At 41.3% G+C, this 11,422-nt stretch overlaps 2 protein-coding genes across 5 annotated transcripts in view; both read left to right on the plus strand.

The window, feature by feature from the left end:
• Positions 1–9,289, plus strand: part of LOC116686455 (oocyte zinc finger protein XlCOF6.1) — a 10,821-nt gene extending 1,532 nt beyond the window's left edge. Inside the window, exons 1-3 of one of the 4 annotated variants that reach the window (XM_032511480.1) lie at positions 4,140–4,379; positions 4,478–4,541; positions 7,660–9,281. In XM_032511480.1, coding sequence (XP_032367371.1) covers positions 4,502–4,541; positions 7,660–8,969 — 1,350 coding nt within the window. In that variant the 5' untranslated portion in view covers positions 4,140–4,379; positions 4,478–4,501 and the 3' untranslated portion in view covers positions 8,970–9,281. Of the gene's footprint in view, positions 1–4,139; positions 4,380–4,477; positions 4,542–7,295; positions 7,405–7,659 lie in introns of those variants that run through there. The other 3 variants (XM_032511482.1, XM_032511479.1, XM_032511481.1) reach the window with 3 other exon arrangements.
• LOC116686444 (oocyte zinc finger protein XlCOF7.1-like) overlaps positions 1–11,422 on the plus strand; it is a 588,898-nt gene that overhangs the window by 7,645 nt on the left and 569,831 nt on the right. The window lies entirely within an intron of this gene.

The following is an 11,422-nucleotide window of genomic DNA, read 5'->3' on the forward strand; positions in this document are numbered from 1 at the left end:
ACAAGAACAAATACAGGATACAAAAACAATTCAAGTCCTCTTAACCGGTACTTAGTCGTAGTCATATTTTAAAATCTCCACTTAGCTTGTAGCACTGACTGTACGTAGGGCCCTATGGAGTCTTAGAGCTTTTTTAGAGTCTTATTTTCACACTGGCTACCGAGCTAAAAACTTTTCTGGGGGAAACCCTGCAACCTCCTGGCTGACATTAACTTCTGTCTGTGTTTCAGCTTTGCCGCCAGACAACAAATGCCAGATTGTTGTTAAAGAGGAGCAGCAGGAATGTAGCTTCAGTGTGGACCAGCAGGAGCCAGAGGCCCCCCCACACATTAAAGAGGAACTGTGGAGCAGCCAGGAGGGAGAGCAGCTTCAAGGGCTGGAGGAGGCTGATATCACCAAGTTCCCATTCACTCCTGTCCCTGTAAAGAGTGAAGATTATGAAGAGGAAGCTCAGTCATCACAGCTTCATCGACAACCAACTCAACACATGGAAACAGAAGCTGATGGAGAGGACTGTGGAGGACCAGAGCCACCCAGGAACTCACATCCACTTTTACAACCAGAGACTGAAGACCAGACTAGACACTCTTCTGAACCTGAGACTGATGACAGTGCTGATTGGAAGGAGACCAGAGAACCTCAGTCAGCTTTAAACTCTCTGAAACATGATTCAAGGTGTAAGAAAACATTCAGCTGCTCTGAGTGTGGGAGGAGATTTGGCCGCAGGACACATCTAAAGACACACATGAGAACTCACTCAGTAGAGAAACCTTTCAGCTGCTCAATTTGTAAGAATTCTTTTAGACACAGTGGAGCTTTATGGTCACACATGGCAGTCCACACGGGAGAGAAAAGATTCAGCTGCAGTGTTTGTAACAAAATATTTGCCTGGCGTTCTGATGTTGAAATACATAAATGTGTTGGTCAGATGAAAACAGAAGCTGATGGAGAGGACTGTGGAGGACCAGAACCAGCCAGGAACTCACATCCACAACCAGAGGTTGAAGACTCATCTAAACCTGAGACTGATGACAGTGCTGATTGGAAGGAGACCAGAGAGCCTCAGTCAGCTTTAAACTCTCTGAAACATGATACAGAATGTAAGAAACCATTCAGCTGCTCTGAGTGTGGGAGGAGATTTGGGACCACAACACACCTGAAGAGACACATGGGAACTCACACAGGAGAGAAGCCTTTTAGTTGCTCCGTTTGTAAGAAATCCTTTACACAGAAAGGAAGTTTACAGAAACACAGTACAATCCACACAGGAGAAAAATCTTTCAGCTGCTCTGTCTGTAAGATATCATTTACACAGAGAGGAAGTTTACGGTCACACATGGTAGTCCACACAGGAGAGAAAAGATTCAGCTGCAGGGTTTGTAACAGAAGATTTTCCTGGAGTTCTGATGTCGAAAGACATAAATGTGTTGGTCCGATGGAAACAGGAGCTGATGGAGAGGACTGTGGAGTAGGGCTGCATGATTATGGTCAAAATGATAATCACGATTATTTTGATCAATATTGAGATCACGATTAATTATCTCGATTATTTGTTGATTTTAACAACAAGCTTTCACATCCATATGGTGCTACATTCCTGATAAAGTACGGATATATGCATCACTTTTCTAAAGTTTGAGGCTTCCCTCCTCCATCTCCACATGACGTGAGAGCACGGAAGAAGGGCATTAGGTTGGTTCAATGAGTGCAGCGACACTGCCATCTGAAACTGTGTTGTTAAGGAACTTAACTCTGCGACAGTTTACATAGATTAATGTAGCATTTAGATGTGTTATCATACAGGCTAGCCCAAAGTCAGTGGACTAAAAGGAAAAATTAGAAAAAGATCAAATTAAACAGTAGCCTATAGTGTCACTGGTGATTTAAAATGCAAATGACAGGGATTAAAATGCCAAAGACTATCATACCTGTTAAAGCAACAGTAATTATTTGGGACATTATAAAATGATGTAGAAAAGAAAGGTTATTTATATAAATGTATGTACTGCATGTTTATTTTTTACAATACTTTTCTGTGTTATTAATCCATGTGACTTCTTCCCCTTGATCGTTGGCGAGAGCGCGCGTCAGAATTTGCCAAGTAGAAAAAATAAGAGTCATATCCAAACAATTGAACAAGTTAGGGCTGTCCCACCACCAGAAAAAGATGTTTGAGTGTGAAATGAAGAATCAGCTCACTCACTCTGCTTTGCTCTGTACTGATCTCAGTCACTCGTAGTATCAGTGTCGTTAAAAATAAATGAAAAATAACAATTAATCCAGAAATTCACAGTTGTTGCTGAGTTTCCACAGTTTGGCCGAAGTCGAGACAACAAAAAAGTGTTTAGTTTGTGAAGTCATTGGAATGTGATAGACATTTTTTTGTTTTCTTTGTGAAGTAAGTAAGTAAGTAAACTTTATTTATAACGCACCTTTCACAGACAAGAAGGGTCACAAAGTGCTTTACAGTAAAAACAAATAAAACAGCAACACATAAAATACTGATTTAAAAGCTTGTCTGAAGAGACGTGTCTTCAAGTGTTTTTTTAAAAGTTTCCACAGAATCCAAAGATAGTTTATAGCCTTCTGATTTTCCTCCCCGTTACTCTGTCCTCTGAGACTGTCTACATCTAGAAACTAAGCTGCGCAGAACAACAGGGAACGATTCTGATTGGCTCATGGTGGCACCTGATCAGACAGTGGTTTAGAGCGCTAGATTGGCTTTTTTTAGAAAGAAAAAACTCCAATACGCAGCGTTCTATGAACAGAATGAGGCATTGTTTTCGCTGTCCGTATTTGTCTAACCCAGCTGATGTCTTGTATAATAATGTCTTTGTCCTTATGTAACTATATTGTTGTTTTAGTTGTCCAAATTTTCCACATCGATGTCTGTCCCGACGCGCTGTAACCAGGTTCAGTGTTTTATGTTTCTGCAGAACAGGAACCTGCTGTAAACCAGTTTTAAACTGAGTCAAGCCCGTTTTAATTGTAATGTAATGTCACTTTTAACTTTCCTGCATAATAAATATGAATGAATGAACTTTAAATATTGCTTGATCACACGAATTTGATCGCACATGAAAGCCCAAATCGTAAATTGTGATTAAAATCCGATTACTTGTGCAGCCCTACTGAAGAGGACCAGAACCAGAACCAGGGACTCACATCCACTTTTACAACCAGAGACAGGAGACCAGAACGGAGACTCTTCTGAACCCGAGACTGATGATATAGATTAATGTTTGTGCTTTCAAGTCCAAGCAAAACTTCTCAATTATCTAACAAAAATCTTCATATATCAACATCTAGATAGAAGACATTATATAGTGTGGTGGGAACAAGTACACTCTTATTTTAAATACTTGATTAGATATTGTTTTGTCTTGTAATCTCTGTCATACGATCAATTATAATCAAGAAATCAAACAAATGTAACCTACTGATATTTTATAAAGCCCACGCATATTCAATTTTTTCTAAGTAACGTATGTTTAGCAAGATTAACAATTAATCATATATCAATATGGGAGTTTATTCAATACACACTGGGTTCATGTTTTAATTCTGTGTGTCATGTTTAAGCATAATTTAGATTTTTCTCTCTGTCAGGGAGACAGGAAGTGCAGTTTGAAAGCCGCCTTCTTCAGAAAATACAGCCCATTATTTATATTCATTCTCATACCATTATTATTATTTTATTTATTATATTATTTATTCTCATACCATTATTTATATAGTATTTAAATTTTATTTATTAAATTATTATTTATTCTCATACCATTATTATTTATACTTTATTTATTATATTAAATTATTATTATTTATTCTCATACCATTATTATTTATACTTTATTTATTATATTATTATTTATTCTCATACCATTAAAGTGGAATCGGACCGCGGGGTTTGTTGAAGGCTGGAAACTGTCCGAGTTGAGAGATTTTTTTCTTCTTTTTTCATTCATTCAGAATACAAATATACAAACAAACAAGGCATTTAAAACAACAACAACAAAACAAAACCCATTTCAAAAAAGAAACTTTGGCCTCAAGTCAAACAAATAATGAAAAGATATGAGCACATACAGAAAATCTACATTCAGAGGAAAAAAGAAGAGTAAAATAGAAAATAAATAAACAAACGAGTCTAGGCGACGTAAGAAACCTTTGGTTACGTTAGTAAACAAACAAGTGCCCGGAAGTTGTTGGTCCGACCCGTAATAGCGTCCCTCCCCGGAACTAACGTTAACTGTGTGTGTGTCCCGTCGTGATGAAGACGGCGGAGTAGAACGCGCCAGTGTTTAGTTTCTTAAGAAGAAAGAAAGGTCTCAAACTGCCGGATGTGGTTTTAAAAGCTGAACCAGAGCCACACAGAGCAGGTTAGTTTCCTTTGTTAATGTCGCGGGGAGTCGGTGCTAAGCTAAGGTTAGCCGCTAGCAGCTAGCTCCTGCTAACGTGTTGTTGTTTCCTGAAACAGGTCGGGGACAAGAGGAACTTTAACATGACGTCAGAGAGGAAGCTGGCAGCGGACCAGGGGACAGGTGGGACACTGTCACATCTCAAATATATATACATAGAAATATATACAAGGTATGTGCGTAGACATGGATATACAAGCTATGTATATTCATGTACATAAAAGCTATGTGTGTGTACATGTATATAGAAACTATGTGTGTACATGTATATAGAAGTTATGAGTGTGTATACATGTAAACATGGGCCAAACAAAACAGCCACGATTGTACTTGTAGAGGATATGTGTACACAGAGGAAAGCCTGTGTACTATCATTAGTGTAGCATGGAGACTCTCCCATGATCCTTCAGTTCAGTGTTTCTCTTGATTCAATGACAAAACTGACCAAATGGACCAAAATCTTCTTCTTTAAAACCATTTCTCTACTTTTAAGTTTACAATCAAGCCACAAAAGTACCTTAAAACACGATTCCTTATTTTGAAAATGTGACCCCATGTAAAAGAAGTACAATGCGTTTGTACACTTGTTAAATTAGCTGATCATAATGTAAATTTAGTGAGCCAAGCTCACCCTGACAGCCACACACCTCCAAAAATGTGAACTAAGCTCAACACACTTACCTGAGACTCACCTGACTGTCCCTGGTCTCCCGGTTCCTTACCTGAGACTCACCTGACTGTCCCTGGTCTCCCGGTCTCTACACTCGAGAACTCACCGACGGTCCCTGGTCTCCGGTTCCTTACTGAGATCACCTGACTGTCCCTGCTCTCCCGTCCTTACCTGAGACTGCACCTGACTGTCCCTGGTCCCCGGTTTTACTGAGACTCAACCTGACTGTCTGGTCTCCTGTCCTTACTGAGACTCACCTGACTGTCCTGGTCTCCCGGCTTCTTACCTAGACTGACACCCGACGTCCCTGTCTATTTGACTGTCCTCTCCCGTTCCTTACCTGGACTCTGCATCGACTGCCATGGTCCCTGTTCTTACCTGAGACTCGCACCTGACTGTCCTGGTCTCCCGGTTCCTTACCTGAGACTCTGCACCGACTGTCCTGGTCTCCGGTTCCTTACCTGAGACTCTACACACCGACTGTCCCTGGTCTCCCTGTTCTTACCTGGACTCACCTGAACTGTCCATGGTCTCCCGGTCCTTACTGAGACTCTACACCACTGTCCCTGGTCTCCCGGTTCCTTACCTGAGACTCTACACCCGACTGTCCCTGGTCTCCCTGTTCCTTACCTGAGACTTACACCTGACTGTCCATGGCTCCCGGCTCCTTACCTGAGACTCTACACCCAACTGTCCCTGGTCTCCCGGTTCCTTACCTGAGACTCTACACCAACTGTCCCTGGTCTCCCGGGTCCTACCTGAGACTCTACACCTAATGTCCCTGGTTCCGCTTACCTGAGACCTACACCAAGTCCCTGTCTCCGGTTCCTTACCTGAGACTCTACACCACTGTCTGGTCTCCGGTCTTTACCTGAGATAACACCAACTGTCCCTGTTCCTTATTCTGACTGTCCCTGGTCTGTTCCTTACCTGGGACTCTGCATCTGACTGTCCATGGTCTCCCTTTCCTTACCTGAGACTCTGCACCTGACTGTCCTGGTCTCCGGGCCTTACCTGAGACTCTGCCATGACTGTACTGGTCTCCCGGTTCTTACCTGAGACTCTAACACGACTGTCCTGGTCTCCGGCTCCTACCTGAGACTACTAACCCGACTGTCCCTGGTCTCCCGGCTCTTACCTGAGACTCTACACCCATGTCCCTGGGTCCCCGGTTCCTTACCTAGACTCTACACCCAACTGTCCCTGGTCTCCGGTTCCTTACCTGAGACTCTACACCTAACTGTCCCTGTCTCCCGGTTCCTTACCTGAGATCACACTAACGTCCATGGTCTCCCGGTTCCTTACCTGAGACTCTACACCCAACTGTCCCTGGTCTCCCGGTTCCTTACCTGAGACTATACACCCGACTGTCCCTGGTTCCTTATTCTGACTGTCCCTGGTCTCCCTGTTCCTTACCTTGGACTCTGCATCTGACTGTCCATGGTCCCCCTGTTCCTTACCTTGGACTCTGCACCTGACTGTCCATGGTCTCCCTGTTCCTTACCTGAGACTCTACACCTGACTGTCTCTACACCTGGTCTCCCTTATAAAGCTGTTACAAAATAGTCTTGGTATGAATACTTATTGTACTTATTTGGCGTTTTGTTGTACTTAAAAAGGATCTTATGTCTGTTTTTCTTTTCTCTGTAATTTTATCTAAGCAACAACAATACAAATCTTTAACATCAGATGTCTGAGTTAGGTTTATAGGTTCACCACGCAGTCATAGTATGATTATGAAATTATCTTGCGTCCTCCACATAAATATTAGGTTTTGTCTGGGAAAGAGGATATATATTTAACTACAGCAAACCTACTGATCAGACACTTAACATCATATTGAGCCAAACACAACCTGTAGATCTCCAATATTAACCCTAATATCAGTTCACACACAATGTTAGGCTTATCGCTGTGTTAACGTTAGTTGTAGTGGGTGTATTTCTATCCAACAAGCTGTTCAACAAGCTAGGTATTGTTAAAGTATATAACACTAACATAGCAAACCTTTTTGTCATGACTCATTTATTAATTACCCAGCATCATTTCTACTAGAGAAAAGAACAACCTTATCCAATTTTAATGTGAATAAAATAGCCTTGAACTGGCCACTTACTACATTCCACAACTAATGTTACTACCAGTATGTTCTCTCATTCTCTCCTGCGGTCCACCGGACTTGTGTGTAAAGCGGGCAGTGGACCAAACTTCAACTTGCCCATCCTAATACAGCAGGCTAGAACCGGCCCTGGTGTATAACCTACTCCGAAGCAGCAATGCAGGACATGTGAATGCAGCCTTTAGAAACTTCAACAGGTTTTTGGTGAACCGTGGGCTTAATCTTAGAGCTACCCTTCCTTCAGACTAACAACAGAAGCTTGTTAACTACTAACAAAAACCCAGATACATTTAGTCTACAGTCATGGAAGACAAACAAAATCAACATATCCTTAACTTTGAGGAGCCGTCTTCTTAAAATTGTTGCAAAATAATTTCAGTGTTTGATTTTGCTACGTTTAATGGAGTTGTGAATGTTAAATTGTATAAATATTGACACTGTCTGTGTTTCAGCTTTACCTCAAGATGTTCTGGAAGTGATTGTTGGTGAAGAGGAGCAGCAGGAGTGTAGCTCCAGTGTGGACCAGCAGGAGCCAGAGCCCCCCCCACACATTAAAGAGGAACAGGAGGAACCGTGGAGCAGTCAGGAGGGGGAGCAGCTTCAAGGGCTGGAGGAGGCTGATATCACCAAGTTCCCATTCACTCCTGTCCCTGTGAAGAGTGAAGATGATGAAGAGGAAGCTCAGTCCTCACAGCTTCATCAAAGACAAACTCAACACATGGAAACAGAAGCTGATGGAGAGGACTGTGGAAGACCAGAACCAGACAGGAATCAACATCCATGTTTACAACCAGAAACTGGAGACTCTTCTGATCCTGAGACGGATGACAGTGCTCATTGGAAGGAGACCAGAGAACCTCAGTCAGCTTTAAAGTCTCTGAAACATGTATCAAGATGTAAGAAAACATTCAGCTGCTCTGAATGTGGGAGAAGATTTGACTTCAAGTCATATCTGAAGAGACACATGATGAGTCACACAGGAGAAAAACCTTTCAGCTGCTCAGTCTGTAAGAAATCTTTTGGATTAAGTGATGATTTCCGGAAACACATGAGAATCCATACGGGAGAGAAACCTTTCAGCTGCACTGAGTGTGGGAGAAGATTTGTCCAAAAGGGAAGTCTGAAGAGACACATGAGATCTCATTCAGGAGAAAAACCTTTTAGCTGCTCAGTCTGTAAAAAATCTTTGGCAGATAAGGGAAGTGTAAATACACATATGAGAATCCACACAGGAGAGAGAACCTTTATTTGCTCTGAGTGTGGAAGAAGATTTAGACGCAACTCAGATCTGAGGAGACACATGAGAACTCACACAGGAGAGAAACCTTTCAGCTGCTCAGTTTGTGATCAAAGATTTGGCAGCAAGACAAATCTGAAGACTCACATGAGAATCCACACAGGAGAGAAACCTTTTGTTTGCTCGGAGTGTGGGAAAAGATTTAACGACAACTCAAGCCTGAGGAGACACACGAGAACTCATACGGGAGAAAAAACCTTCAGCTGCTCAGTCTGTAAGAAATGTTTTACACAGAGTGGAAGTTTAAAGAAACACATAAGAAGTCATACAGGAGAGAGACTTGTCAGCTCTTCAGTCTGTAAGAAATCATTTACACAAAGTAGTTCTTTAAAAAATCACATGAAACAACACACAGGAGAGGGACCGTCTACTTCCTGTGTTGGTGACATCAGAAAGCAGCAGGAGTGGAGCTCCAGTGTGGACCAGGAGCAGCCAGAGAACCTCAGCCAGGTTGGAACTCTCTGAACCATAGAAATAAAATGGATAGAAAGGCAATTTCCATTCAAATCAACGCAGCATAATGGTCAGACATTTTTATGTGTACCATTGCCATGGTAACGTATAAACTTCACAGGACAATTAGTGTTAAACTTAATGTCTCTTACTTTTGTGTTATTATAATAATAATAATAATAATATAATAATTTGTCTGAAGCGCCCAGGGTCAAATACCTTCCCAGCTATCTTCAGATACTCAAGGCCAGGCTTCTCCCCTTTCTTCTTGTTGCTATTCCATCTTGGGTTTTCAACCCTCATGTTGTCGTTGGACTAAATTGACCCGTTTTCCTCTATCATCAACATGAGGAAAGATATCGCCACTTAAAAAAAAAAAAAACCCTATTGGTGCCCAAAGCACAAAGCCCAAAATCCATTGAGGGGAACTCTACAGGAAACAGTCATAGGAGATAAGTGTAATAAGAATTTTTGGCTACACATTTTGATGGGTGTCAAGGGCAATCTACAGCATGTCTAATTAACCATGAAGTAAAAAGACGTGTCCAAACGGGGTAAAATAGGAATACCTAAAAAAATAAAAAAAGGAAATTTAAAAAATTAATGGTTTTTCGGAATCCGCCCCCACCAACGTTTAAGTGATCCCACAAGATTCTGCAGCAGAAGACAAGATCCTGAGCGACTACACCACACACTATAAAATTCAAAATCAAGGGCGTGACCGACCAGTAGGGGGGAAGAAAAAAAAAAAAAGGAAAACCTAATAAAATGGGTTGTAATTTAAATAACCAGTATGGGAAAATGCAAAAAATAATGAAATAAGGATCCCCCAGCAAGGCCGGTTTAGAAAGAACAAAACCTATAAATTATGTTTGCCTCGGGAAATGGAAAACAAACAAAGGCGGAAGGGAACAAAGGAGAGGAAAATAAAAAGGACCATAAAATGGTCCCGATAGGAGGAACTAAACAAGACTGAAGGTTAGACCAAAGCGAAAAAAAGAAAAAAAAAAGGGAGAAGCTAAAAAAAGCAAAAACGGAGGGGAAAAAAAAACTAACCCCAACAGGGATAAACAAAAAATATAAGAAAGGGTGGCGCGACAAATCCGTTGTCCCCCAAACCCTTCCAGCCCTGCTTGCATCCACGAAACTCCAACATGGGGGTCCCTCCCTTACCCCAACCAGAGGTAAAGCGGGGCAACACGATCCCAAAGGAGACACTCTCATGTACAAAAGCGGGACGGCAGAGAAAATTAAACCCTCAGGGTACAAAAGCCGGAATACTGCTCACATACATAAAAATTGGACTCCTTTAAATAACATGGTTTCTTCCTATCACCGGAAACAAAACTATTAAAAAAAAGTAAAATAAAACAAAGTAAATAAAAAGTGAAAAAACAGTACGGAATTCATACAGAACGATGGAGCAATTGGGGTTCAGACGAAATCCATTTCAGGTCTGCCTAAGAAATCATCTTATCTCATCCATGAAGATTAGTAGATGTCGGAATACTTCTTAAAAATATCATCAGAAAAACAGACCAACAACATACATGGTGAGTAAAAACTTTCGCTTGCTCATTCATCTGTAGGAAATCTTTTTTACACAGTAGCCCATTTAAAAATCACATGAAACAACAACGACACGGAGATGCGCAACCGTCTACTTCGTTCCGTGATTTCATCTTGTGACGATCAGAAGATCAGCAGGAGTGGAGCTCACACTTGCTGGAGCCAGGGAGCAGGCCGCAAGAGAACCTCACCAGGTTGTGAACTCTCTGAACCATAGAAATAAGAGTGTGGATATGGTGGAAAGGGGAAAGGCATTTCGCTCCATGGCTTCAAATCACCGCAGCCGTAATGTCGCATACTTTTTATGTGTACCCTTGCCTGGTAACGTATAAACTTCAAGGACAATTATGTTAAACTTAATGTCTCTTCTTGTGTACAGGTTATATATAATAACTGATGGAAAGTAGGGTCATAAGATTTAAAAAATATATATATATAATTTTTGCATGAAGCACGCCAGGCCAGGGTCAAATACCTTCCAGCTACTTCAGATACTCAAGGCCAGGCTCTCCCCTTTCTTCTTGTTGCTATTCCCTCTGGTTTCAACCCTCATGTTCGTTGGACTAAATTGACCCTTTTTCCTCTCTCAGTTTTCTTATTGAATTCCCCACAATACATGAGTGATCCAACGCTCTTTGGCCAAGTACAAATCTCTACTTCTCTTAAGTTTTGGGTCTTAGTCTATTTTATCACATTGTAAAACAAAGTGAAGTGTTGTTTAATAGTGTTGATAAAGGTTGACCTATTCAGTCTGTGTTATCATCAACACCTTCTTTAATTTTAGTCTCAATAATTCCTACTTCTGCTTTTCCTACTCAACATTAGGTTATAAGTTTCCTATAAATTAGTGTTCATGGCCATCAATTCCAAAAATACTGTAAACTAAATTTAACAAC

Source organism: Etheostoma spectabile, unplaced genomic scaffold, assembly GCF_008692095.1.
Source record: "Etheostoma spectabile isolate EspeVRDwgs_2016 unplaced genomic scaffold, UIUC_Espe_1.0 scaffold378, whole genome shotgun sequence".
NCBI lineage: Eukaryota > Metazoa > Chordata > Actinopteri > Perciformes > Percidae > Etheostoma > Etheostoma spectabile.